Source organism: Erythrolamprus reginae, chromosome 3, assembly GCF_031021105.1.
Source record: "Erythrolamprus reginae isolate rEryReg1 chromosome 3, rEryReg1.hap1, whole genome shotgun sequence".
Lineage (NCBI taxonomy): Eukaryota > Metazoa > Chordata > Lepidosauria > Squamata > Dipsadidae > Erythrolamprus > Erythrolamprus reginae.
The window spans coordinates 63,074,892-63,101,344 of record NC_091952.1 but is presented as its reverse complement, the minus strand read 5'-3'; the positions used below and the strand labels follow the sequence as shown (position 1 = coordinate 63,101,344).

The following is a 26,453-nucleotide window of genomic DNA, read 5'->3' as shown; positions in this document are numbered from 1 at the left end:
ATTCTATCCGCAAAAGAGAAGGCAAAAGGAAGGGAGCAATGATTTCTTGAGCTAATGAAGAGGCAAGACAAAAACTCTAAGGGCGCCCAAAAGGAACTCTTCTTATTATGAATATTATTCCTAACAGGCCACTTTGCTACCGAACCTCGCGCTTCCGTTTTCATTCCATTCTTCCCCGCACTTTGGCATCTCCTCCCTTTTCCCCGTCCACACCCCTTGGAAGCTCGGCCCTCCTTCACTTCCCCTACGCGACCCGAGGGGGCGGATCCAGGAGCCTCCGTACCTGGGCCAGGTGAGCGAGCTGCATTACACACCTAGGGTGGGAGTCTAGTCGAAGGAGCGGTAAGTTTTACGGGAGCTGGGTGTGTGTGGGGGGTGGGGTGGGGGGATAGGGGAAGCCCGTCGGGGAACCCCTTGAAGGTCGGGTCGGCTATGTGCAATCCAAAGAGCACTTCCGCTCCTGAGTTGCAGGAGCTTCGGGCTCGCACGAGCCTTTTCTCCCCGCGTTTTTTTTTTCCTCACTCGCGCCCCTCTCGCGCGCGCGTGTGCTCGCCTTTACGCTCTTCTGCTCCCCCCGACGATTGGCTTTCCCCGACTCTTCCCTTCCCAGCTAAGCTTCTGCCTCAGTTTTCCCTCGGGTTCATTTTGCGCGCGAGTAATTCCTCCTCGTCCCTCTCCATTTCTGAAGGAGGCTGAGCGTCGTGTCTCCCCCCTGAATCCTGCTGCAAAAGGCTTCCGACGTTGCCCCTCTGCCTTTTGGGTTCGTGGGAAAACCTGACGAGCCTTCTCCCCCTCCCGCCCCCATAAGAGGCCTCTACCCGAGGGAAGTTTCAGCGAGTTCGTGCCCGGAGTTCACTGCGGGCTTGTTACGACGCTTGTCGATTATTTACTCCTGCATGTAAACATCCTCCCAATCTTTCAAAAGTAGCGGCAGGCAGGTACAACTATAGCCCGGCATTGATCCTAGCGTGTTTCCTTAGAAGTTCAAAGTCGGTTGAGAAGGCAAGGCGGTAGAGAAGACTTTCCTTAGACTCCCAATTCAGGATAATTGTAGGAGAAGCTGTTTCTTTACCAGCAGTCAGATTTACAGCTCAGCACTGTTTATCCGGGGTATTTGCTACACTGATTGGATTTGCGCTACTTCTTCCTAGAGGCAAATGTTAAGGGTCTCCTGCTTTGGCAGTGGGTTGAACTAGGTGCCCTGCAAGGTCCCTTCCAACTCTGTTAATCCGATCCCCTTCCAAGTCATAGATTGAACTGGAAAACATTTTTTAAAAAGTTCTTTAATTTGCAAATTATCCTCATTTGATGATTTAGCAGTGTATTAAACATTTTAGCTATTTGATCATACTGAAATGAAGGATCTAGGCTCGATTTATTCAGCCTAATGCTCTCCAGAGAAACTATACATGTGGTATTGTGACACATTGTAGTCTACCTACTTGGCAAGACTGATCCATGATATTCATTAAAATTGAGGTCTAGAAGAATCCCAATCTCAACCAAGTGGATGTACAATTATATTTAAGCAAACCTTGGTATGAAATGCAGGTTGAGTAAATGCAGGATGATGACAATGCCATAAGTACACAAACCAGTTTTAGAAATGAGATCAGATCTTTGAAACATTTCCTACAAAGCAGTACAAAAGCTGTAACCTTTTATATTTTGTGCATCTTTCCATAACAGCATCATTGCACTTGGTAGTGTTTTACTGGATTAGATATCTGAAACTAAAATCTGAAATCAACCTTTATGTAGCACTTTAAAGAAAACACAGAATTGTACACTATACATGTTTGTTTGTTTGTTTGTTTGTAAGTAATGCATGGAGGTGTGGATTACTATTGCAGATGATTTTTTAGATAACATATATCAACAAAGGCTTTGTGGGTTTGTTGTTTTTGCTGTCCTTGTGACCAAGGTTATGATTGTCCTCTCTCACAAATTTCACAGTTGTATTCTTGCTTGAATTTTATATGCTGCTTCAAGCATTGTGCCTTGATCAAGGAGAAGAGCAATAACAAACCTATTGATATCATTTTGTTCCACTATTTGTAAATGTCAATGTTTTCATAATGCAGTGTAAAATGTACTAGAATATGATTTTGAGCCCGAACACCAAGAATCAGAAATCTTAGTATTAACATTATAATTTGGACCAGAGGTCTTCAAAATTGGCAACTTTAAGACTTGTAGACTTCAACTCCCAGAATTCTCCAGCCAGCATAGCTGATTTGGACAGTACCATTGTACTGTATGTCTATGGCTATTTGAAAGTCTACTTGGATAACTTTCAGTAATTCTGTAAAGCCAATACTATAAAGGGAAAAACAAGTTCAGTTGCTAAGATCTATGCTGTAGTTTTTCTGAAGATGAGTCATAGAAATGATATCAGAGCAGTTGTGATGGAAGAGGTGGGAATTCTATCTAAGTTTTCCTAATTTGGTTGTGTCGGTACTAGGATGAAAGTTGACACTGGCTTGTTTTACATATTGTCTGTTGTACTTCCTTCACCCTCTTGAGGAAGTTTTCCTTTAAAAAAAATGTAAAGGACAGAAGTAGAGGTGGGCTCAGTGAAGGGCTACCAAATGTTTTACTACCACACTGTGGGCGTGGCTTATGCAAGATGCCCTGCATTTTCTTTCAACATCTTTCAGTGCAAATTGAGTGCTCTGGAGTGGGGCTCCATTTTCACTATGCCACTGCATTCCCCCTGTCCGGGAAGTAGTCCCCACTGTCTATACTCCAGGGGAAGTAATTGGGAACTAGTTATGTATCCCATGCCCGGACAGGGGGGGACGACGCAGTGAGGTAGCAAATGGAGCTCCACTCCAGAACACCCAATTTGCACTGAAAGATGTTGGAAGAAAATGCCCTTCACTGGACAGAACTGCTGATTAGTAAAGATAATGCATAATTAGATATTCCATTTCAATGTAATAGTAGAAATCTAATAATAATAGTAATAATAATAATAATAATAATAATAATAATAATTTATTAGATTTGTATGCCACCCCTCTCCGAAGACTCTGAGCATTTTTAAAGTTAAAAACAATTTGTATAATAATAATAATAATAATAATAATAATAATAATAATAATTTATTAGAGTTGTATGCCGTCCCTTTCTGAAGATGTGAAATATTAATATGAAATATGAAATAAGATGGGAAATATTAATGAAGGACATTATAGATGTAAACATGAAAGTTGCATTCAGGATTTATTTAAATTCTGCTTATTAGTATTGCTTTAGGTTTCTCTAATCTTGTCTATATTTTCAAAAATGGGTATTTCAGGGATTTTATTTTTGAATCCAGTTTTTATTCCTTCGCTTGCTGAAATCTGTATACAAAACTTAAAATAATCACTCTGTGTATGGCCTTCTCCAATTTTGCTTTAAGGATTATAGTCAGAAGCCATGAACAGTTGGAAATGCATAGATTTTATTTTCTTCACCCATATTGTCTTGTTCCTCCTAATTTGTTCCTTCCAGTTATTACAGGGGTGTCAAACTCAAGGCCTGCAGCCTGGATCCGGCCCATGGGGTGCTTAGGCCTGTCCCGTGGGGCCACTCTGGAAATAGTGAAACCCCAGCATCCGCCAATGAAAAACTAGAAGTAGTTAAACCAAAGTTGGATAGTGTTTGCAGCAATACCTTGATTTGTATTATTGCAGGAGGTTGGTAAATCTTTTATTTTTTGTTATATTACTTAGACTTTAAAAATTGTTACAGAAAAATGACTCTTGCCCCAGGTTTTGGAAACCATTTGCAGCAGTGATACCCACATATTTGGGTTAAATTGGGATTGGAAATGAATAGCTTTACAGAAAGAAATTACGTGCATAAATATAGAAACCTGATTTGCATTATGTATACAGATTATTAGATATGAACCACCATCATTCTGATTGGATGCATTTTTCTTCTTCTTTCTTCTGTATTTTTTATTTATACTCTGTATGGGTTACCTTTTGCATTGTTTAGCATTGTAACATGCCTTGTTCCCTGTTACTTTCACCTTATGGTGCTTATGCCACTGTAAAGTTATGTGTAAGATGTGTAAGAATAAAAATCAGTGACCTATTTCAATATAATATTTCATTTTCATGATGGACCTACAAATTATTATTATTATTATTATTATTATTATTATTATTATTATTATTATTATTATTTAGATTTGTATGCCGTCCCTCTCCGAAGACTCGGGGCAGCTCACAACTATAATAGAAACAATATAACAGTGAAACAAATCTAATACTAAAAATAAAACGTATATAAAACCCCAGCAATTAAAACCATACAACACATACATACCAAACATAAAATATAAAAGCCTGGGGGAGGATGTCTCAGTTCCCCCATGCCTGGCGATAAAGGTGGGTCTTGAGTAATTTGCGAAAGACAAGGAGGGTGGGGGCCGTTCTGATCTCTGGGGGGAGTTGATTCCAGAGGGCCGGTGCCGCCACAAAGAAGGCTCTTCCTCTGGGGCCCGCCAAACGACATTGTTTGGTTGACAGGACCCGGAGAAGGCCAACTCTGTGGGACCTTATTGGCCGCTGGGATTCGTGCCTTGGAAAACCTACAAGTGGATATGCAGTATATTAGTACTCTTTTCTTAAGTTTTCCAACAGTTGATATTCTGAATTTGAATGTGATTGAAATGTGATATAGCTTCCATAATTGATAGACCTGATTATCTGAAGAAATGATCCATGAAAAAAAGTATAAAATCTATTTCAGTAAAGACAAGTGTGGTATCTTTAATATGTCTGGTTATGTTCTTCAAGATGGCAAACCTTTTCAGCACCAAATGCTGAAAAGGTTGCGTGGAAACATCACATGTATGCTTGCTCCTCGGGATCATGCTCCAGAAAAGCCAAACTTCTGGATTCTAGCATGCATGTACACCTGATGATTGGCCAGTTTCTGGCACTGCCACATGTGTGAAGGCATCCTTCACACATGTGGCAGTGCCAGAAACTGGCCAATCGTCAGGTGTACATGCATGCTAGAATCCAGAAGTTTGGCGAGTGAGTGTTCTTGAAAAGCCAAACCTCTGGGATCTAGCATGCATGTGCGCCCAACAATCATATGGCCGGCGTGCATGCTCACATTGATTTTCAGCAATGCCATGCACACAAAGGACAGTTGATCATTGTGGGCACTTGAAATGTGCGCAACAGAAACCCAGAAGACCAACTGACAAAGCCACACATACCGGGTGACCTGGTTTGATGTGCCACGTTGCCCACACGTGCCATAGATTCGCCATCACAGCAGTATGTGCTTGTCAGTGAATGTAGTTTCTTCTGTAGTTGTTTTCTGCAGTGCACTAATCTGCAGTATTGAAGATTTTCATTTGTTGTCTGCATAGGGTCTGGGAACTTAATAATTTGAGATCTCACCAAAAAAAAAAAAGCAGTTAAAATGTGTGTAACAGAAAACTTGATGTAGAGAAAACCTTTGGCTATGCTGTCTACTTTGGCAGCCCCAAATCTTTGGGCACCAGCCACCAGTTCCATGAGAACAGGTTTTTCTCCTAGCCAGAAGGGGCATGGCTTTGTGTGCTGCCTTCATCCCAGAGATGGGGTCTAGTTTGTTTGCATAATCTGGTTTCTGGCATGCCGTGGACCGGTTCAGTCTGTAGACTTGGGGTTGGATAACCCTATTCTACATTGTTTATTTTTTTCATCTCATTCTACGTAGTATTGTACAGGCTACTTGACCCCGTAGATGTGCCTTAAATTATAATTTTTAGTTACCATAACAAACTGTTCTGATACCTAGCATTGAGGATGCACAACAAACATTTCTATTTTGTTTTATTCTATTTCCATTTTATTTGTATTCTATTAAAGTAAATTGCCATAAATCTCACAGAATGGATGAAAAACGTGGTCCACTGATATACAGTGGTACCTTTACTTAAGAACTTAATTCGTTCCGTGACCAGGTTCTTAAGTAGAAAAGTTTGTAAGTAGAAGCAATTTTTCCCATAGGAATCAATGTAAAAGCAAATAATGCGTGCAAATCCATTAGGAAAGAAATAAAAGCTTGGAATTTGGGTGGGAGGAGAAGGAAGAAAAAGAGGAGGACAGTCGCTGCTGAAGAAAGAAGGTGAGGTGAGAGGAATAAAAAAAATCCAAAACTTTAATGCTTAAAAAACAAAAGAGGGACTCTGAGGCGGTGAGGAGGAGCATACACTTCCCATACACTGTGCCAAAGAGAGAAACCCAGGTGGGTGAGAGGGGAGAACCTCCCACTTCTTTGACCGAAAGGTGGCTGCTGCTGCTGCTGCTGCTACCTGCTTCCTTCACATGCTGAAGGGTTTGCTCACTCGCTTCGTAGCCGGCACCTTTCCTTCACTGTGGTGACTCATAGGTTTGGCTGAAGCCGAGTTGATCCAGCCAGGGTGAACCCTTTTGCCTTTCTGTGCCCAGATGCTCCAGGAGGCAAACTTGCGTCAGATGTATGGGAGGCAGTCGAGGGAGTCACCACAGCGAAGACACCCCCTCCAAGGGCGTGCACGGAGCCGCGGCCGCCCTTGCCCCCCCTGCGCCTCCGGCCTCTCTTTCTCCTCCGCTTCCCACCTTGAGGCGCGGGAACGCCCGCCCCGCTGCTGTCACAGCCCCTTTGCCGAGAGCGCTTTCGTCCCGGGCTCTCAGCGAGGGGGCTGCAGGAGCGGCGGGGCAGGCATTCTCACAGCGGAGCCGGCGAAGGTGATTTTCAATGTTGGACGCGTGGATGCGCACTCTCCCCATCCCCCTGCCAACCCACTTGGAACATTCAAAATAAGAAAAACCTTTGCTGGCGAAGATTTTTCTTACTTTGAATGCTCCGGGCGGGTTGGCAGGGGGATGGGGAGCATGCGCGCCTGCCCATGTGCCTGCCCGCGTGCCTGCCTGCGTGCCCGCCCGCCCGCTGGACATTGAAAATCACCTTTGCCGGCCTCCACTGTGAGAAGAATGGAGAGAGAACGAGAGAGAGTGAGAGCGACAGAGCAAGATAGAGAGAAAGTGAGAAAGAGAGAGAGAAAGAGCGGGGAGAGAAAGAGATAGCAAAAGAGAGAGAACAAGAGAGAGCAAGAGTGAGAGAAAGAAAACAAGAGAGAAAGTGAGAGAGAGAAAGAAAACAAGAGAGAGAAAGTGAGAAAAAGAGAGAGAGAGCAAGAGGAGGAGGAGAGAGAAAGAGATGAGAGAGGGAGGAAGGAAGGAAGAGAGTGAGAGAGAGGAAGAAAGCAAGAGAGAGAGGAAGAATGCAAGAGAGAGAGAGAGAAAGCAAGAGAGAGAGAGAAAAGAGTGGAAGGTAGAGAGAGAAATGATAGAAAAAAAGGGGAGAAAAAAGAGAAATGAGAAAATGATTGATGCAGAGAATGACAGGAAAGAGAGAGAAACAGAGAAAGAAGTGACTCTTGATTTAAAGCATATGTTAAAAGCACTTAAATAATAACAGAGAAAAAAAACCCCAGCCCTCACCTGTTTTTATTAATAGTTATGTTTTTGGTTTTGCTGGTTGTTTTAGTTTTAATAGTAATGGGTTTTGGGTTTTTTAAATTATTAATTTATTTTAATAAAAAAGAAGGAATTTTTTCTTATTTATTTATTTATTTGTTTGTTTGTTTGTTTGTTTATTTCTATGCCGCCCAGTCCCAAGGGGACTGCTGCTCAGACACTATACTTTTCCGCCCACACCGAAAAAAAATTAGAGGGAACATTGCCTATGACTATTAGCTTCTATTTGAAGGAATACTCAGCCCGATGTGTTTTCCACTAGGTGAGGGCGTGTTCTGCCAGGAAATCTTCCTCATTCCTGATTTTGTAATTGTAATCTGTTGGTTCTGATCGTGCTGTCTCAAGTCCAATGCTGCCTCTGTATGAACAGGTTTTTGAAGGCATTATCATATCTTATTTTAGCCTCATTTCTTTAAAGACTTAACATACTTGGATCTTGTACATATTATTCCTCATGCAGCCTTGTTTCCAGCTCCATCACTGTCTTAATAGCCCTCTTTTGAATTTGATTTAAATTATTATTGTCCTTTCTGCACTGTGGTGGTCAGACCTGGACCAAATATTCTAGATCAGTGGTTCTCAACCTTGCTAATGCCGTGACCCCTTAATACAGTTCCTCATGTTGTGGTGACCCCCAACCATAAGTCTAGCTCCAATTCTCCCAATTCTCTTTAAGCTGATTGGCAGGAAGGTCAGAGGGACACCCCTACTGTAAATACCTGATTGATCCAATTGTAAAAATATTTTCCAAGGCACCAGAACAGAAGCTTTAGTTTTTAACACCATGGGAAGTCTGTCTTTTCTAAAGGTCTTAGGTGACCCCTGTGAAATGGTTGTTCGACCCCCAAAGTGATCCCGACCCCCAGGTTGAGAACTACTGTTCTAGATAGTGTCTGACTAGGACATGTAGAATTGAATTATGTCTGTGATATGGACTCTATGCTTCTGTTAATGTATTGCAAAATATTGTTTGACTTTTTAGATACTGCATCATATTGCTGATGTTTGATCTTGATTGAACACAGATCTATTTCACATGTAGTACAAACCATGTTTTCCTCCATAACTTCCATTCATCTCTTACATTTTCCTATCCAAATGCAGAAAATTGTATTTTTCTCTGTTAAATTGCTTGTTATTTGGGTCAATGTATTGCTCAAGTTTGTCTAGTTTGATCTTTTTAAAAATCCTCTTTCATCTAAAATTATTAGGCAAGCCTCACAGTTTTAAGTTTTTCCTGTATGCCCTCTTGTAATATTAGATATGTTGTACAATATTTAACCTCGACCACAAAGTCATAGAACACAAGCTCCTCTTTAACCTGAAGTCAAGCCATTAATGAGTACAGTCAGTGAGCTGTGTGTTTATCTAATTATATTATCATGTAGTCTTCATTTTACCTTTGTATAAAAGAGAATGTTATGAAGTACTTTATTGAATATTTTGCTGAGGTTCAGGTATGTCTATGATATTTTCTTTCATCTCCTTAATTTTTCTTATTCACTTTGATCTACTAAGTTATTCTTTCAATGAAAGAGATAAGTCAATTTGGCACAATTTGCTTGCAACAAATCTATGCTAGTTCCCTTTTTCGCCTAAATGTTCAGAGTCATACATACTTCTGTCAGAGACTTTGCCTACTATGTCAAGCTGACAAGTCTATGGTTTCCTGAGTCGTCTTCCTGAGATAATGTCTCTATTTTAATCTTGATCAAATAAACCAACATTATATTTCTTCCTTTTACTTTTAACAATCTTTAGTCCCTTCAAGATTTGAAACCTAGAACTTGGTTTCTTTTCAGTTTATCTTCGTCCCTTGTCACAAAGTTTTTCAAAGCTTTAACAAGTTTCTTTTATAAATCCAAAAGAGAAAAGTTATCCAGGCTACTCTTGGTTTGTTATTTGCACCTCACTTTTAATTATTAAGATAACATGTGATTTCATTAGTACACCCAGTAGAGTTTCTTTTTCCATGTCATTTTTATAACTTATCATTTTTAAATATTTTTTCAAATCAATCTCAGTTCTGTCATGTAAAACTAGTTCCATAACGTATTTTAAACATACTGTATCTATAGAGGCAGACACCCTTAAAATTAATTCCTGAGTCCATTTTTTTAAAAAACCTCGAATATTTGAAGGATTTCATTCTATATTTTTAAATTGAATTCAAGTATTCTTCCCCTTTAACTGTAATCTTTAGTTTGTTCTATTTCTCTCTAGTGTTCAATTTTTAAAATCTAACATTTGTCTGTTTTTAACTTTCAAAAAAAGTTTCAATTATTCTTTTACTGCTTATTCCCCAAACCCTACACTTGTATTTATTTGTTTTTCACAGATATTTGAGGGAAAATCATCCAATGCTATAAAACATGCTAATTCTAACATTTGTAATAACTGAAAAACAGTTTGCAACCAATTTTCCAAAGTGATTAGAAAAGGAAGCAGTGAATTCATTGTCCTTTTAAAGGTATCAGTCTCAATTTGAGCAAGATGTCTATTTCCTTATTTTCCAGAATTCTAAACTTGCTGGAGATTGTTATTGTGTAAAGTCCTCACAGGGAACAACTATCTGGGACATTTGTGGGTGATCGCAAATTATCTACTGGTCTGTAGAGAAATTACAAGAACTGGTCTGTTTGTTGGCTCTTCTGTCCACTACAGTGGTACCTCGAGATACGAGTTTAATTCGTTCCGGACCTGGGCTCTTAAGTCGAGCAGCTCTTATCTCGAACGACTTTTCCCTATAGGAATTAATGTAAATAATTTTAATTGGTTCCAGTCCTCAAAAAACTCACAAAGTTAGTCTAAATTATGCAGAAAGACATGTTTTTAATGAAGAAATGTACATGTACATATAAATGAATAATGAAGTTTCTTTCACTTAACTTGTAAACTTTCTTAAACTTTTAAATTTACATATGTTCAACTTCTCTGCCACCCAATCCTGTAGGACAGAGGTCCCCAACCCTTTTTGCACCAGGGACCGGCTTTAAGCGATCAAGAGAGGAATGGGTGAATGAATGGACGGAGGGTGGGAAGGAAGGAAGGAAAGAGGGAAGGGACAGGAACAGAGGAAGGAAGCAAGGAAACTTATGAAAGGGGAGAGTAAGAGAGGAATGAGTGAAGGGAGGGAGGGAAGAAGGTGGGAAGGAGAAAGAAAAGAAGAAATAGAGGAAGGGAAGGTAAAAGAGAGAAAGAAAAAGAGCAAGAAAGAAAGCAAGAAAGAAAGAAAGAAAGAAAGAAAGGGGGAAGGGACAGGAACAGAGGAAGGAAGCAAGGAAACTTATGAAAGGGGAGAGTAAGAGAGGAATAAGGGAGGGAGGGAGGGAGGGAGGGAAGAAGGTGGGAAGGAGAAAGAAAAGAAGAAATAGAGGAAGGGAAGGTAAAAGAGAGAAAGAAAAAGAGCAAGAAAGAAAGCTGCAAGCACCCCCCCGAGCCCCCCAGGCCGGCTGCAACCTTTTAAAACACGCGCGCCGCTTCGCAGCTGTCTCCTGAAGCCGAACGCGGAAGTTAGCGTTTGGCTTCAGGAGACAGCTCCTTGGCGCTTGTATCTCGAATTTGGGCTTGTAAGTAGAACAAAAATATCTCTCCCCTCCCAGCTCTTATCTCGAGTTGCTCTTAAGTAGAGCAGCTCTTATGTCGGGGTTCCACTGTATTTCCTCCCAAAGTCCCATTATTTTTTCCTCACAATGGAATGATAGTCTATTTAATTTTCCTTTCACTTCCAAATTTCCAAGAGCTCTTTTTATGGTATTTGTGGTACCTATTAAAAGCTTTACATTTTTTTTTGATAATTCTTATAGTTTTGGAGATTCCATTTAATATAACTGTTTAATATTATCTTTGCCAACCACATTCCATTTAATATAACCATTGCCAAGGTTTATCACTACTGCTGGATCTCCAGAAACAATGACACAGCAAAATCTTCAGACTCTTCCTAAAGATCAAAATAGTGGGAGCAAAAATTCTGGAAAAAGATGTTCCAGAGTGTGGGAACTCTCTCCCTCCATTTTCTATACATGCTGCTATATTTCATTGTAAAGGTATACTACCGTATGCATAACTTAATTCAGTTTGAACAATTGTTTTGCCTATGTGACAATTGGTGGTCTCAGTATACTGAAAAAGTTAAGTTGGCCTCTCTGTCTTTTGATCTACAAAGAAATAAGATGAGTTGATAGAACAGTTGGTTACAAGAAAATTAGAGCAACATGATTACAATCACAATTGGTTTTTATTGCTTTATTCTTTAGAAAATGGGGATTCCTACAAACTCCTCACATTGTTGGCTGTGTGTATTTTATCCTTCTAGATAATGGCATCGCATCCACGCAGAGTTCGACTGAAACCCTGGCTGGTAGCTCAAGTAGACAGTGGAATGTATCCAGGTCTTATGTGGCTTAATAGGGATGCAAAGCGCTTTCAAATTCCTTGGAAGCATGCAACTCGACATAGTCCTCAGCATGAAGAAGAAAATACAATTTTTAAGGTAACGGAAAAATGTACTTCTGCTAGTATGCTACATGATTGCATTCTCTGTCTGTCTGTCTCTGTTTCTTTCTCTATGTCTGCCTCTGCCTCTGTCTCTGTCTGTCTGTCTGTCTCTCTATCTCTCTCCTTCTTCCTTCCCCCCTGCCCTCTCTGTCTACTTTCCTCCCTCCCTCTCTCTTCAATGGATAGATGACATTAATAATAGCAAAAGTAGTATATGTATATTCTTAAATTTGCTCTTTTGTAAACAATAAAATAGTTACCTGATGGAGATTTATCCTGCATTGTTTTCATAAGCAGAATCACATTCTGAACCTGAAATCCTATGTGGAGAAGCATGCATGCAGTATAAAGGCATTAATGCACAGGGACAAATGAAGGGCAAAGTGATATACAAAACATAATGTATTCAGATAGGGTTTCAGGTACTTAGTAGATAAAAATCCCCTTCAGTCTCTGCCTACCCTGTGTACTTTGTGCTATAGCAGAACTAATTTTCCTGGTGTATTGTGGCTTTCTTTCTGAGACTTTTCAGATTCAGCATTTTAATTATCTAATTTTCAACTCTCCACCTTTGTTCTTGTCACTTATTGCTAAAGTTCCTTATCTTAGGCACCTCACTTTCTTTGGAGTTAGCCTCATTCAACTCTGTTGGATTTTCTTCTTAGCATTTTGCTGAGGATTGTATTCATCTGGAGTTAAAAAAAATTATACACTTGTTTTCATGAAATAAATTTCAGCAATGCATGCTATTTGTATAAATAGGTAAGATTTTTCATGCAAACATTTCTGACAATCTTATAAAGAAAAATAATCAGCATTTGTTAGTGGGTTTTTTGTTTGGTGTAGGTTTCTTCTTTTACCTTGTATTCCTGAAGATAGTGAATTAATTTTATCTAGATAAACCTGGAATTCAATTCAGCATTTTAAAAAAAGGAATGGTAATATTGAGTTGATTTGTTTTAACAGAGTCAGGTATCTTGTTAGAAAAAGCTCAAGGAAGAAAATATCTAATAGACATCTGGGTTTTTTAGAAAGGAAAGGAAAGGAAACAATTACCTGTTGCAGAAAGTATTTATTGCCTAGGTGTATCTTATAGATGAGAGTTTGTTTGGCAGCACAGTTCAACAGAAGCTGGCATAATGACAACACTTAACTGACATGATGTACTTTGCTCCCAGGCGTGGGCTGTGGAAACAGGGAAGTATCAAGAAGGGGTTGATGATCCTGACCCCGCAAAATGGAAAGCCCAACTCCGGTGTGCTCTCAACAAAAGCCGTGAATTCAAGCTCATATACGATGGTACTAAAGAAGTACCAATGAATCCAATTAAAATTTATGAAGTATGTGACATCCCACCATCCCTGACGCCAATTATTAATCCTGGTGAGAAACAGAGAAACTCTTCTGTTTAGAGAAGCGTGTAGCTAATCCTAAACTAATTGTCTTCTTGGTAGTGAGGTCTCCTGGGTTACTTAGGTTTAAGTGAATACGGCAACTATATTGAACAAACATAATCAATTTATCCATTGTGTTATTTAATTGACTGTACTTAAGATGGGATTTACTAACTATATGGTACAATCTAAATAGCTCAGCTTCCTTTTAAAAGCCAACATCAATTAAAAACTTTGAAGTTCAAATGCATCCTGGCAAGGATCCAGAGGAAGAACACAAAATTTAGGTTTTGGAATGTCTGTTTTTTTATGCATCTCTGATGGTGGACCATGGGTTTCCTTTTGCATCATATTTGAACTGAAATATGGAGATAATTACAAAAACTCCTATTCTAAAAAGAGTACTAGGCTAGATGGCATTTGTTAGGAACTTTGGTTGCACATTTCATGTTTGCTAAAAGGCTTTGTCCGCACATGGTTGGAAGAAATACAATAACTTGGGTTAGTTTTTGAATCTGAAGGGCCAATAAATATTTGAGAAAGCAAACTTTCTTATCTGCCTTTTACTTTCTAACACTCTGGCTACATAGCTTAGTGATAGACATAGTATTATCCTGAAACTCTCAAACTCTAGAGAGAACTGTTTTATGCCAACAGACCTAAAGAACCAAAAATGAATTTTGGATTTCACAGACATTCCTATGTTTGGAAACCAAAGAATATTTAGCATAAGAGTTCCAAAAAAACCCCTTTTACTCTGCAACATTGTCATAGATCTAAAGAAGAATTCCATTTTTTTCCTAGGTTTTATTAAAAATTTGATTGTTAATTACTTTCCAATATTTCAATTCCTATGTTTTTTCCAGGATCCACCGGTTCAGTTCCATGGGATGAAAAGGATAATGATGTAGATGATGAAGATGAAGATGAATTAAATGAGTCTCAGCATGTAACAATACAAGACAGTTTTCCATTTCTTAATATCAATGGTTAGTAGATTATTCTGACATGATTAATGAAACTGAATTTAAATCTATGTTTTAAAACACTGTTTTATTTTTGTTAATTTTGAACTAAACAACATTTTGACAAATGATTTCTCAAAGATGCAACTTTATCTCTAGATGCAACTAAATTAGCATGCAACATGCTACAGAGATATAGCTTATATTTAGCACAAGTAGTATATGCTGAACTCCTTAGTAAATACTTTCATCCTGCTTTTTGTGTATTTGTTAGACATTTAATAAAAAATGCAGGTGAGTGTATATACTTATTGACATACTGCAGCCACTTAATCTAATATTAAGTGGAATTCAGAATCTTAATTATTGACTTGATATCTTTCTAAATGTGTGTGGCATAATCCTGCTTTTATTTGCTTCAGGTCTGTTTGATGTAAGGCAGGTCAGGATTTAAAACAAAGGGCACTCCCTTGCTGCTGAACATTTATTTAATTGGGTTCCTGAAGATTATGACACCAAAGCTTTGGAATTAATGAATGGGTGGAATAAGTTATGACAATGGTATTTACTCTGCAGGAATCTGAACAACCGCTAGATGGCAACAGATACAGAAATATCAAACCTTTTGTTGTTATTTGCTAGTTGTCTAGATTTTATAACCCTAGATAAGTGTATGCATGTCATATGGTGTCCAGCTCTGCTATTTGAAACAGCTTAAGAAGACTAGACCACAGTGGGATGTTTCCATGGAGGCATATTGTCCCTCCCACATACACACTGTGTACCGTACTCTATTAGAGGAAGGTAAATTCCCACAGCATAGCAGGAACAGACACACCTTCCTGGCAAAGGCAATCTATAACAACTTTAAAAGTCTTGGAATTCCCTGGAGCTAAATTCAGGTTTTTCAGGTTTTAATGCATCATTGGTTCAACAAATACCTCTGCATTAATTTTCTAGACTTAGACCTTGTTGAAATTACATTTTGATGGTGCCATGTAGTTATTTTTAAAAAAGTTTTCTTAATCGACCAGTGACACATTTTATTTTTTATTTTTTTTCATACGCTTTGCATCTAAAGCTTTCTTGATCTTCTCTTTTGGTCTACTAGCAACCCTGCCCTAAGCTGTAGAAGGCTTTATAGATGATGACCACCAGCATCTTAAATTGTACTTGGGAGCCTACTGGGAGCCAGTGCAACCTGTGGGGCAGTGTTTTTACATATGTATAATGAGAAAAACTAAAACCTGCCTGCACGGCTGCATTTCGAGGCCAGTTGTGGCTTCTAAATGCCCTTCAAGGATAGCTCCATTTAGAACGTGATACAGTAATCCAAACAGGAGGTGACTAAAGCTTGATTTAGGGTGGATAGGTAAGTGTTGCAAATGGCCGCAGAAAGGCTGATGTGCACACCTCCCAAATCCCAACAGGGAAATCCCCTTACCCAGCATGCAGAAAGCGCACGTCCTGCATGCTGATTGAGTGCCCCCTAGCCAGAATGTTAACAATTGCAGATGTATAAATGTAGCAGCTCTGCAGCCATCTCTGAATTATAGAAACATACATTCCCTGGCATGCAGTGACAGAGTAGTCTAATCCAGGCTCTAGGCGTGAGTCACCATGACTAAGGTCTTCCAGTTCAGAAATGGGTACAATTGGTGCATAAGACAAACCTATGGAAAACCTTTTTGGCCTGAGTTGCCGCAGCTCTTTGAACAGGAACAAAAGTTGTGGTAAACTGCATACCAGCTCTGCATACCAGCTCTGGCTGAAGAAGTCTACTCCCACGCTGAATTAAAGCTGGAAAACCCCCAGAACCAGAAGGCCTTAAAACCTACAGCAGTGATGGCGAACCTTTTTTCCCTCGGGTGCTGAAAGTGCGTGTGCACGTGCTATCACAGTTGCTTGAGTGCCCATGCCCATAATTTGATGCCTCGAGAGGGCACAAACAGCTTCCCCCACCCCCTGATGGCCCTCTGGAGGTAGAAACAGTATTTCCCAACTTCTGGTGGGCCCAATAGACTTGTGTTTTGCCCTCCCCAGGCTACAAAGGCTTCTCTGGAGCCAGAGGAGAGGAAAAATGCCCTCCCCCATCTTCCTGGTGGCTCTCTGGAAGTCAAAAACGCCATCCCAGACCCTCTGTATGAACCAAAAATCAGCTGTCCACACACACACCTTGGAGCTGGAACTAGGGCAGCAGCTTGTGTGCCAGCAGATATGGCTCCGCGTGCCACCTGTGGCACCCGTGCTATAGGTTCACCATCACTGACCTACAGTGACTCTGGCCAAGGTTGAATTGAAGCCTGTCCTCTGCCATTCAAATCCTCACAACTTCCAGGTGCTGGGAACACTTGGGGCTTAGTTGGTTTAGAAAGGAGATGCAGAACTTGGTATTCTGCATCCCAGTGGCCGATTAGGTCCCACAGAGTTGGCCTTCTCTGGGTCCTGTCGACTAAACAATGTTGTCTGGTGGGACCCAGGGGAAGAGCCTTGGAACCAACTCCCCCCAGAGATTAGGACTGTCCCAACCCTCCTCGCCTTTCATAAGTTATTAAAAATTATTTTAAAAATATTAAAAATTCGTCTTTGTCGTCAGGCATGGGGAAATTACTCCCCCCCCCAAAATTGTTAAGGTTGGTTGATTGGATTGTATGATTATTTTATTTTATTATAAGGGTTTTAAATTGTATTTTTAAAACTTGGATTTGTACACTGTTTATGTTGTTGTGAGCCGCCCCGAGTCCTTGGAGAGGGGTGGCATACAAATCTAATAAATTATTATTGTTGTTGTTATGTCTTAAAAGAAATAAGCAGTAAAATCGCTGATTGGTTAAGCTGCGGCTTGAATTAAAAGAACCGCCAAAATTAAACGGTTGTCTGAAAATGTTCCCGCCTAATAGAAATGTATAAATAGGGCAACGGATTAGCCGTTGTCCTTGTTGGGAGTTCATTGTTGTAGAGAGCGTTTCTTATGTCCAAGATGAATAAAAGAAACCTGTTGAACTGAAGCAGTCTCTTAGCACTGATTTAACAGTGGCAACTTAACAATTGTTGTTGTTTATTTATTTATTTATTGGATTTGTATGCCGCCCCTCTCCGTAGACTCGGGGCGGCTAACAACAATAATATAAACAGCATGTAAATCCAATACTACAACAACTAAAAAAACTTATTTTAAAACCAATCATACCTACAAGGGGATGTTGTTGTTGGCATATTTGTGAATCCCCACTCCATAGTGATGGATAACCTTATCCAGTAGCTTCAGGTTGCAATGAGGAAAGGGTTGAGGCACTCACAAAGCAGCTCCTTAGCTATGCTGACTAGAAATATATAATTATGTTTGGCTTTAAAACTACCATCTTTCACTTGGCTGACAATCCTGGGATTTAAGGACCCAAAGCGTTGGATTGCACTAATAAAAGACTTACTAGAGGAAAATAATTCAAGCTTTCAATTTAGATTATCAGGTTAGATGAAAGGAGAGGTGACATTCCAATGGTACAAGATTACTTGTACTGACTTGCATAGGAAGTAGAATGATATCTGCTTGTTTATGAAAATGATTGGATCTCTTTATAAATGTTAGGAAGAGGTTGGGATTACCTGATTATATTTCATCCATTTTACTTAGATTCCCCAATGGCTCCCGCCAGTGCAGAAACCTGTAGCCCTGAAGCTGTGTGGCCAAAGAATGAACCTGAAGATATGGAGATGCCAATGCCTCCTGCCTTGCCAGCTCTACAACATGATATGTACAGCTCTCCTGAACTTTGGATTAGCTCACTTCCAAGTAAGTCTTTTTGGCCCAGGAGCCACTAGAATAAATAGAGGACAAATCATGCACTCTTTTATTTGGAAAGTCTTGAGTCTCACCTCTAATAAATAAGCTGCATTTCTGGAAGACTTGTTGAACAAATACAAGCATTCTTCTGCAGTTGTTATTCAAATTGGTCTGGGCAGGAAACAACTCTGATTTAAAGTACATTTATTGTAATCAGCCAGTAAAAGAAACCTGCATGGGATCCTTGTCCTATTACCACAATTGAAATTGTAATTTGGTCATATGTTCTTGCAGTTATTAAGTGAGATGCCCACACAACCACTTTGGTCCATGGCCATCATCTTGGCACTTGCACTTGCAATCATTAAGCTGAGCTATGGGGAAAGTCCTGCAAGATCCAGTGTAGGACCTGGACAAGCTGGGAGGATGCTACAGTGTGGTACAAAGCTATAGCATGGCCCTGCAGTGTGGCATTTCTCAGTAGAAGCATGAGGCCTAAGCCAGAAATAGAGACTTGGGTCCTTTAGAGCAGGGGTCTCCAACCGCCGGTCCGCGGACCGGGACCGGGCCCGGGCCGTTGGGGGTTTTCAGCCGGTCCGCGGCGCCAGGGCCCCCTCGGCCTTTCCGCGCTGCCCACCGCCCGCCCGATTTGCCCCCTCTGCTCCTCTGCCACCTCCTGCCTTTCACCGCAGCTCCTCCCGCACCCGGAACGCACGCCCTGCCCGCCTCACATTTGCCGAGAGGACTTTCGCCCCGGGCTCTCAGCAAGGGGGCTGCATGAGAGGCGGGGCCGGCGGAAGGTGATATTCAATGTCGGGGGCGCACGGGCGGTTTTGCGCGCGCTCCCTATCTCCCTGCTAGCCCACTCGGAATACTGTATTCAAAATAAGAAAAGCCTTCGCCGGCAAAGGCTTTTCTTATTTTGAATACGTATTCCGAGTGGGCTAGCAGGGAGATAGGGAGCGCGCGCAAAACCGCCCGTGCGCCCCCGACATTGAATATCACCTTCCGCCGGCCCCGCCTCTCAAGCAAACCCCCTTGCTGAGAGCCCGGGGCGAAAGTCCTCTCGGCAAATGTGAGGCGGGCAGGGCGTGCGCGCGTCACCGCTGAGAAGAACGGAGAGAGAACGAGAGTGAGTGAAAGCAACAGACAGCAAGATAGAGAGAAAGTGAGAAAGAGAGAGTGAGAGAAAGGGGGGGAGAGAAAGAGATAGCAAGAGAGAGAGAACAAGAGAGAGAAAGAGCGTGAGAAACAAAACAAGAGAGAAAGAGTGAGAGAGAGAGAAAGCAAAAGAGACAGAAAGAAAACAAGAGAGAGAAAGTGAGAAGAAGAGAGAGAAAGAGGGGGAGAGAGAGAGAAAGAGAGAGGGGGGAGAGAGAGAAAGAGAGGGAGAAAGAGAGGGAAAGGGGGGAGAGATAGCAAGAGAGGGAGAGAGAAAGAGAGAGGGAAAGGGGGAGAGAGGGGGGAGAGAAAGAGGAGATAAAGGAAGAGGAGAGAGAGAAAGGAAGAGAAAGAAAGAAAGAGGGATAGAAAGAGAGAGAGAGAGAGAGATGCTCAGTGAGCCTTTCTTTGAAGTTGCCTTTCTTTCTTTCTTTCTTTCTTTCTCTTTCTTTCTTTCTTTCTTGCTCTTTTTCTTTCTCTCTTTTACCTTTCCTTCCTCTATTTCTTTTCTTTCTCCTTCCTACCTTCTTCCCTCCCTCCCTCCAGTCCTTCCTCTCTTACTCTCCCCTTTCATAAGTTTCCTTGCTTCCTTCCTCTGTTCCTGTCCCTTCCCTCTTTCCTTCTTCCTTCCTTCCTTCCTTCCTTTCCTCCCTTCCTTTCCTCCCTCCATTTCTTGCTTTCCTTTTCCTTCCTCCCTTCTTTCCTCCCTCATTCCCTTCTTTCACTCCTTCCTCTCTTACTCTCCCCTTTCACACCTTTCTTTGCTTCTTTGCACCCTTCTTCTGTTCCTGTACCTTCCCTCTTTCCTTCCTTCCTTCCCACCCTCCGTCCATTCATTCACCCATTCCTCTCTTGATCGCCCCTTTTACGGCGCCGCTGACAGCTAGCTCCCCCCCCCACCGGGCCATGGAAAACTGGTCTAGCTGAAAGCCGGTCCCTGGTGCAAAAAAGGTTGGGGACCTCTGCTTTAGAGCAGTGTTTTTCAACCAGTGTGCCGTGGCACACTAGTGTGCCGTGAGACATGATCAGGTGTGCCGCGAAGCTCAGAGAAAGAAAACAAGAGAAAGAGAAAGAGAGAAAGAAAGAAAGCAAGAGAGAAAGCAAACAAGAGAGAAAGAAAGCAAGAGAGAGAGCAAGAGAAAGAAAGATCTAGTGAAGCCTCAGAAGCCTTCTGAAACATTGGATAGACTGCACGGGTCTCTCAACAGCAAACGAAAAAACTGCTGAAGGTAAGCAACGTGTGGCATTTCCTCAGCAGCATTGTGCAGCAGCGGCAATTGTGCCATTCCGCAAGGTTCACACACTTTGGAGAATGGCAGTGAGTTTTCCTCACTGTGCATCGTCTAGTTTTAGGTGTTTCCCCCCCCCCTGCTATTGAGAGGTCCACATGGCCTATCTGACAGTTCAGAAGTCCTTCTAGAATTGGCTTCAAGGCAGTTCTGGGAAGGCCTCTCAGTAATAGACAGACATGAAGCAACTTCTTTTAATTCTGAACGTTGCAACAGTAGAAGAACAGCAAAACGAAAGCAAACAGTGATCAGCAGAGCGCAGAAGATCACCTCAGCCACATTGTGACAGTTCTGTTATATAGAGCTGTCAGACACGGCGACCAATGAACATCTTCCCTGTTCCTGCTCGGCTGGTGCTCCAATCAGTGAGGGCCGACTGTTGCCGGGACTCAACACTTGGCCTCTCAACAGCAGGAGAAAAACACCTGAAGATGGGAAATTTTGGGGGATGCTTGGAAATCATACAATTCCTTAAGGTTTGCCTGCCTTGGACAATGCTTCATGGTGGTATTTCTGCTTGGCAGTTGGTGGTGTTGAAGCTGACATCAAAGCTTGGGGCAGTGGCAGCTGGCTGAGATTATCAAAGGCCTTGGGCCTGTATTTCAGATGCTGGAGAGGATGGTATAGGCAGGTGGGACAGAATTACAACACCCCCATGGTCTTAAGGCCTGCATCACCAAACACCAAATTTTTATCATCTCATTGGAAGGCTGCTGTGTTTGTAATTTCAGGCATAGGCCATAAATCTCTAGTCCAGTGCTATCCTACTTTCAAATAGGTGCTGAACAAATAGTTGTTAAGAAATGACTACTTATAGTTGAAAGCTGTTGAAATGTTGATTAATGATGTTAGGGTGGCTTGTCATTAATTGGGTAGCCATTGAGCATATAACAGGTGATTAGATTGTTGCTATGGGTAAGCAATAGGTATAATAGGTGATTAGATTGCTGCTATGGGCAAGCACTGGATTCATATAATGGCAGGTCTTTTAACAGTAATTTTAAAATCTATCTGACTCCATGATTTTTAGGGTATTTTTTTTTTTTGTAATTATGGCAAATTATATCTTTCCCCCCCTAATACCTGTAGTCTGTCCTGCTTTGTATTGATTTTATTTACCGTATATACTCGAGTATAAGCCGACCCGAGTATAAGCCGAGGCACCAATTTTTGCCACAAAAACTGGGAAAACGTATTGACCCGAGTATAAGCCGAAGTTAGAAAATGCAGTGGCTACTGGTAACTTATAAAAATGGAAAACAATAAAATTACATTAATTGAGACATGTTTTAGAATATTTATTTTAAAGAAAACCAGTAAACTAGCTCTGTAAATTTAAAAGAGGGTAAACAAATTAACAATATTAACAATAAAGTAAAAAGTAAAAAAAGTAGCTCGATCAGCAACAAAGCTAAAACCTAAGAGTTAAAATCCTTCAAAACTGGATTCCTTCTCATCATTAATTGGATTTACATTATTGTTCTGTTTTTATATATGCTGTGAGCCACCCTGAGTCCTTGGAGAGGGATGGCGTACAAATCCAATTAAATAAATAAACAAACAAACAAACAAATAAATAAGTGTATCCAAAGAAGAGCTTCAGCATTAGCTGCTGTGAGGTTATCAGCATAGAAAACCAAATAGATAGATAGATAGATAGATAGATAGATAGATAGATAGATATAGATAGAAAGATAGACAGACAGACAGACAGACAGATAGAAAAATAGATAGATAGATAGATAGATAGATAGATAGAAATAGATACAGATAGATAGATAGATAGATAGATAGAAAGAAAGAAAAATAGATAGATAGAAAAATAGATTGATAGAAAGATAGAAAATAGATAGATAGATAGATAGATAGAAATAGATACAGATAGATAGATAGATAGACAGACAGATAGAAAAATAGATAGATAGATAGAAAAATAGACAGATAGAAAAATAGATAGATAGAAAAATAGATAGATAGAAAGATAGACAGATAGAAAAAGAATTCCTGTCTAGCTCTGCCTCATAACACATTATTAGATCCTATCCAAGCAAGGACAGCAACTACCACAAAATACCATTTTTTAAACAGTTTAAATCCTTTCAAAGGAGGGGGAGGAGAATCTCAGTTGGAGCAAATGGCTGCCTCGTTTGCTTGAGCCAGGGAGAGGAACTACGGCGTGCGAGAGCGGACAAAAGCTGGTGCCTCCTCGCTCTGGCTCAAGCAATGGCGCCCTCGTGTGGTGACTTTGTCAATGACCTGAGTATAAGCCGAGGTTGTGTTTTTCAGCCCATTTTTTGGGCTGAAAAACTCGGCTTATACTCGAGTATATACGGTAGTTAGATATGGTACAATACAATTATAGTGCCTGCTGTTAATAATATATAATTAATAATATATTTTTCTTAAGTGACAGATCTTGAAATCAAGTTTGAATATCGTGGCAAGGAGTTTGGGCAGACAATGACTGTGAGCAACCCCCAAGGCTGCAGACTTTTCTATGGAGAATTAGGTCCTATGCCAGATCAAGAAGAACTCTTCGGGCCTATTAATTTGGAGCAAGTCAAATTTCCAGGGCCTGAATCCATCCCGAATGAAAAACAAAAGCTGTTCACCAGCCGGCTGCTTGATGTAATGGACAGAGGGCTAATACTAGAAGTCAGTGGCCATGCTATCTATGCTATCAGACTTTGCCAGTGCAAAGTATATTGGTCTGGGCCATGTGCACCTTCCTCCACCACACCAAACTTAATTGAAAGACAGAAGAGAGTTAAGCTCTTTTGTTTGGAAACATTTCTAAGTGGTGAGTAGCTCTAATGCCTTTGTATCACTATCAATGAATAATTAGCAGTGTTGTTTATTTTAACCTTTAACCCTTGAAGGCAAATCCAATTTATTAATTGGATCAATTAATACAATAGGAAGTTGAGGGAAGGATAATTGCTTCAAGTAATTTCTTCAAATATGTCATTTTCAAATGTATGCATATCTTACTGGACATAACTAATCTGTTCTCTAATCATAATAATGTAATTTATCACATACTCTATCTCTCCTTTTCACATTATTTCTGTAATTTAGAGTTAATTGCCCATCAGAAAGGACAGATTAGTATACAGCCACCATATGAAATCTATTTTTGTTTTGGAGAAGAATGGCCAGATGGAAAATCAAAAGAGCGAAAGCTGATTGTTGTTCAGGTAAGAAGACCATTTGCTGCAAAAATACTTTATGCTAGTACTCCTTAGCAGAAGACTGAAGTTGCATCTACCATAGAATAAATCTTCACCTAGAATGTGTAAAATCTGCTTCATGTGTTCTTTTTGAATATTATAAAGAGCCAGAGCTGCTAGTTCATTAGTGCACACGTTTCATCTCTTGTTTTCAGGTTTTCTTGTATTGAGCAAGATGAACCAAAGGAAAGACTGTTAAAGACAGTGAGAGAGACAGTGAGAGAGGGGCGGCATACAAGTCCAGTCAGTCAATCAATCAATCAATGACACCCATTCTCAAATCTGATTTAATACGAATCTGAGAATGAAAATCAGGATCCACATTTCCTTTTTGTCTAATGCAGTGAAGCTACCAATGTCTGAACTAAGGAAATGTAATGGATTGAATGAAACCCAATAAAATGACACTGAAAGGAAAGACTGATTTTGGGAAGAATATCTTTCCCATTTAATAGTGGTAGCAGTGTACCTTGAAGAATTAAGTTTCTAATGTGATTTATTTTGGTCTATCACCATCATTAGAGTCAGACTAAATAGTCAGAACGTCTTATCTTTTGACACCAATTCCTATTCACTTTGATAAGAACTAGCCTAATTAGAAATTTCCTAACAATTTAAATGAAAGATTACAAATATTTTATGCCAAAAGTAATTTCAAGCGACTAGAACCTATAGTCAGTGAATATCTCTGCTATTAACCAATTACCAAAATAATAATTGTTTTACATGTGTATAAATGATGATGGAGTCTTGACACATTGTGTTAATAATAATGTGCTAATCAGCCATAGTATGGTTTGTCTATGCTGTACAAACCAAAATACTATGTTTTCTATATTGCAGAACATAGCTAAAAAATTGTATGAATATATTGATGTGATTTACTAATGATAGTGGTTTACACAGTTATGAATCTGGCCATAGGGATGCAGATCTACAACTCAAGTAATCCCATAGACATGATTATACAATTCCATTTATTATTTATTAATATTATTATTATTTATTATTCCATGAAAGACAGAGCTTTTTTCCTTTTAGTATCTATTGTTTTTGCTGATCTCTTGCTGCTATGGAAAGAACCTTTGCCTTGTTGTGTTAGTGCTGGATTTGAGCAGGTTTGTCTTAAATATGAAATATAGTGTGGACTGTAGAAATCACAGACTTGGATTTGCATTAATGAGTTAATGGAAATCAATCAAGTACCCGAATGTCCTTGGAAACAGTTGTTTTGAAATACTTAATGGTATAGCAGTTGGCGCATAGTTGTTGGTGCATTTTTTCCCTCCATGGCTCCTCTTCATTGCAGGACTGTTCACAGGTGACATAATCCATAGTAGCTAATAATGTTTTGATGAAATACTACATATTAATGAAGATTTTCAATCATCTAGGGTAATGGTTGTTCCAAAGGTGCTTTTCAAAAGGCAACTGGATTTCCTTGGTTTGTTCCTTAAAAATCTTTCACTTCATCAAAGAATCTTCTTCAGTTCAGAACTGAAGCAGCTTCTTGGATAAGAAGTGAAACCTTTTCAAGGAAAATAAAATCAAGGATGTTAGTTGCCTTTTGAAAAGCACCTTTGGGATGGAACACTACTTTTCTTTTTCCATTTCAGTGCTGAATAGAATGCTGATAGTTGCTGCATTTTTTTTCTACCTCTGTCCTGAAATGTTTTCATGACTTCGATCTCAAAGAAGCAAGTTATATAAACTCTAAATATATACTTCTAACTTTGTAAAGCACCGTGAATCCTTTGAGATTGTGCGGGAAGTGTAAATATGATCAGTCAAGAGTATATTTCTCAATAGTCTTCACCAGCTTGAGCGTTTGGTTTATTCTACGTTTCCAGATGAACTTTTAGGATAATATTAGATATCGTCTTATATTAGATTAACACAAACTTTCTTTTCAAACAGGTAATTCCAATTGTAGCACGGATGATCTATGAAATGTTCTCTGGTGACTTCACCCGCTCCTTTGACAGTGGCAGTGTGCGTCTACAGATCTCTATCCCGGATATCAAGGATAACATTGTTGCCCAGCTGAAACAACTCTACCGTCTGCTGCAGAATCACCAAGAAAGTTGGCCAGTGCAGTCACCAAATATGCAGATGACTCCACCCCTCACAGCACAGTGATATCCCGGTGTTGAATAACCAAGCAATTTCTGGATTCTTCATTTCTAGATCGAAATTAATTGAAATAGGAACACTTTTAAATATCTCTTCAGTATGTGTCATTTTAATAAGGAATGTTGATATACAATGTAATCTGTTTTAAATAATTTAGCAAAAATTGATCAAGTTAAATACATGTAGACATATTTCTCTAGTTGTTTTCACTTTTATAAATGTAACTATATAAATGTAAAGCTTTAAACTTTTCTTTGCTTGCATGTAATACTGTGCTTTTTTTTAAAGTTGCTTTTTATTTACTTACTAACTTCACTCCTACTTCATTCTTAGAGTATTTTTAAAATAGGTTAAATGTGTTCTACCGTGTTTCCCCGATAGTAAGACACCCCTGATTGTAAGACATATGGGGGGTTTCAGGGGGGTCGGCTAATATAAGCCCTACCCCGAAAGTAAGACATATGTCTTACTTTC

At 40.0% G+C, this 26,453-nt stretch overlaps 1 protein-coding gene across 2 annotated transcripts; it reads left to right on the top strand.

Annotated features, from left to right (window-relative positions):
• The first annotated feature begins 246 nt into the window (after positions 1–246).
• Positions 247–26,289, top strand: IRF6 (interferon regulatory factor 6). Of its 2 annotated transcripts, XM_070745613.1 has the most exons (9): positions 247–342; positions 3,502–3,686; positions 11,842–12,018; positions 13,202–13,406; positions 14,284–14,406; positions 18,017–18,175; positions 23,024–23,416; positions 23,695–23,813; positions 25,764–26,289. In XM_070745613.1, the coding sequence occupies exons 3-9, from the start codon at positions 11,845–11,847 to the stop codon at positions 25,983–25,985; spliced, it is 1,395 nt and encodes a 464-aa protein (XP_070601714.1). In that variant the 5' UTR covers positions 247–342; positions 3,502–3,686; positions 11,842–11,844; the 3' UTR covers positions 25,986–26,289. The 2 variants fall into 2 exon arrangements, with proteins under 2 accessions (XP_070601714.1, XP_070601715.1); XM_070745614.1 differs by lacking the exon at positions 3,502–3,686 and having other exon boundaries at positions 258–342.
• The last annotated feature ends 164 nt before the right edge of the window (positions 26,290–26,453 follow it).

What these genes read in the sequence shown, in the direction of transcription:
- IRF6 (XM_070745613.1), top strand. Translation starts at nt 11,845, where the DNA reads ATGGCATCGCATCCACGCAGAGTTCGACTGAAACCCTGGCTGGTAGCT. An exon ending in AAGAAAATACAATTTTTAAG is followed by an intron (nt 12,019 to 13,201) that starts GTAACGGAAAAA and finishes CTTTGCTCCCAG; the next exon opens with GCGTGGGCTGTGGAAACAGG. An exon ending in TTTGGAAACATTTCTAAGTG is followed by an intron (nt 23,417 to 23,694) that starts GTGAGTAGCTCT and finishes TCTGTAATTTAG; the next exon opens with AGTTAATTGCCCATCAGAAA.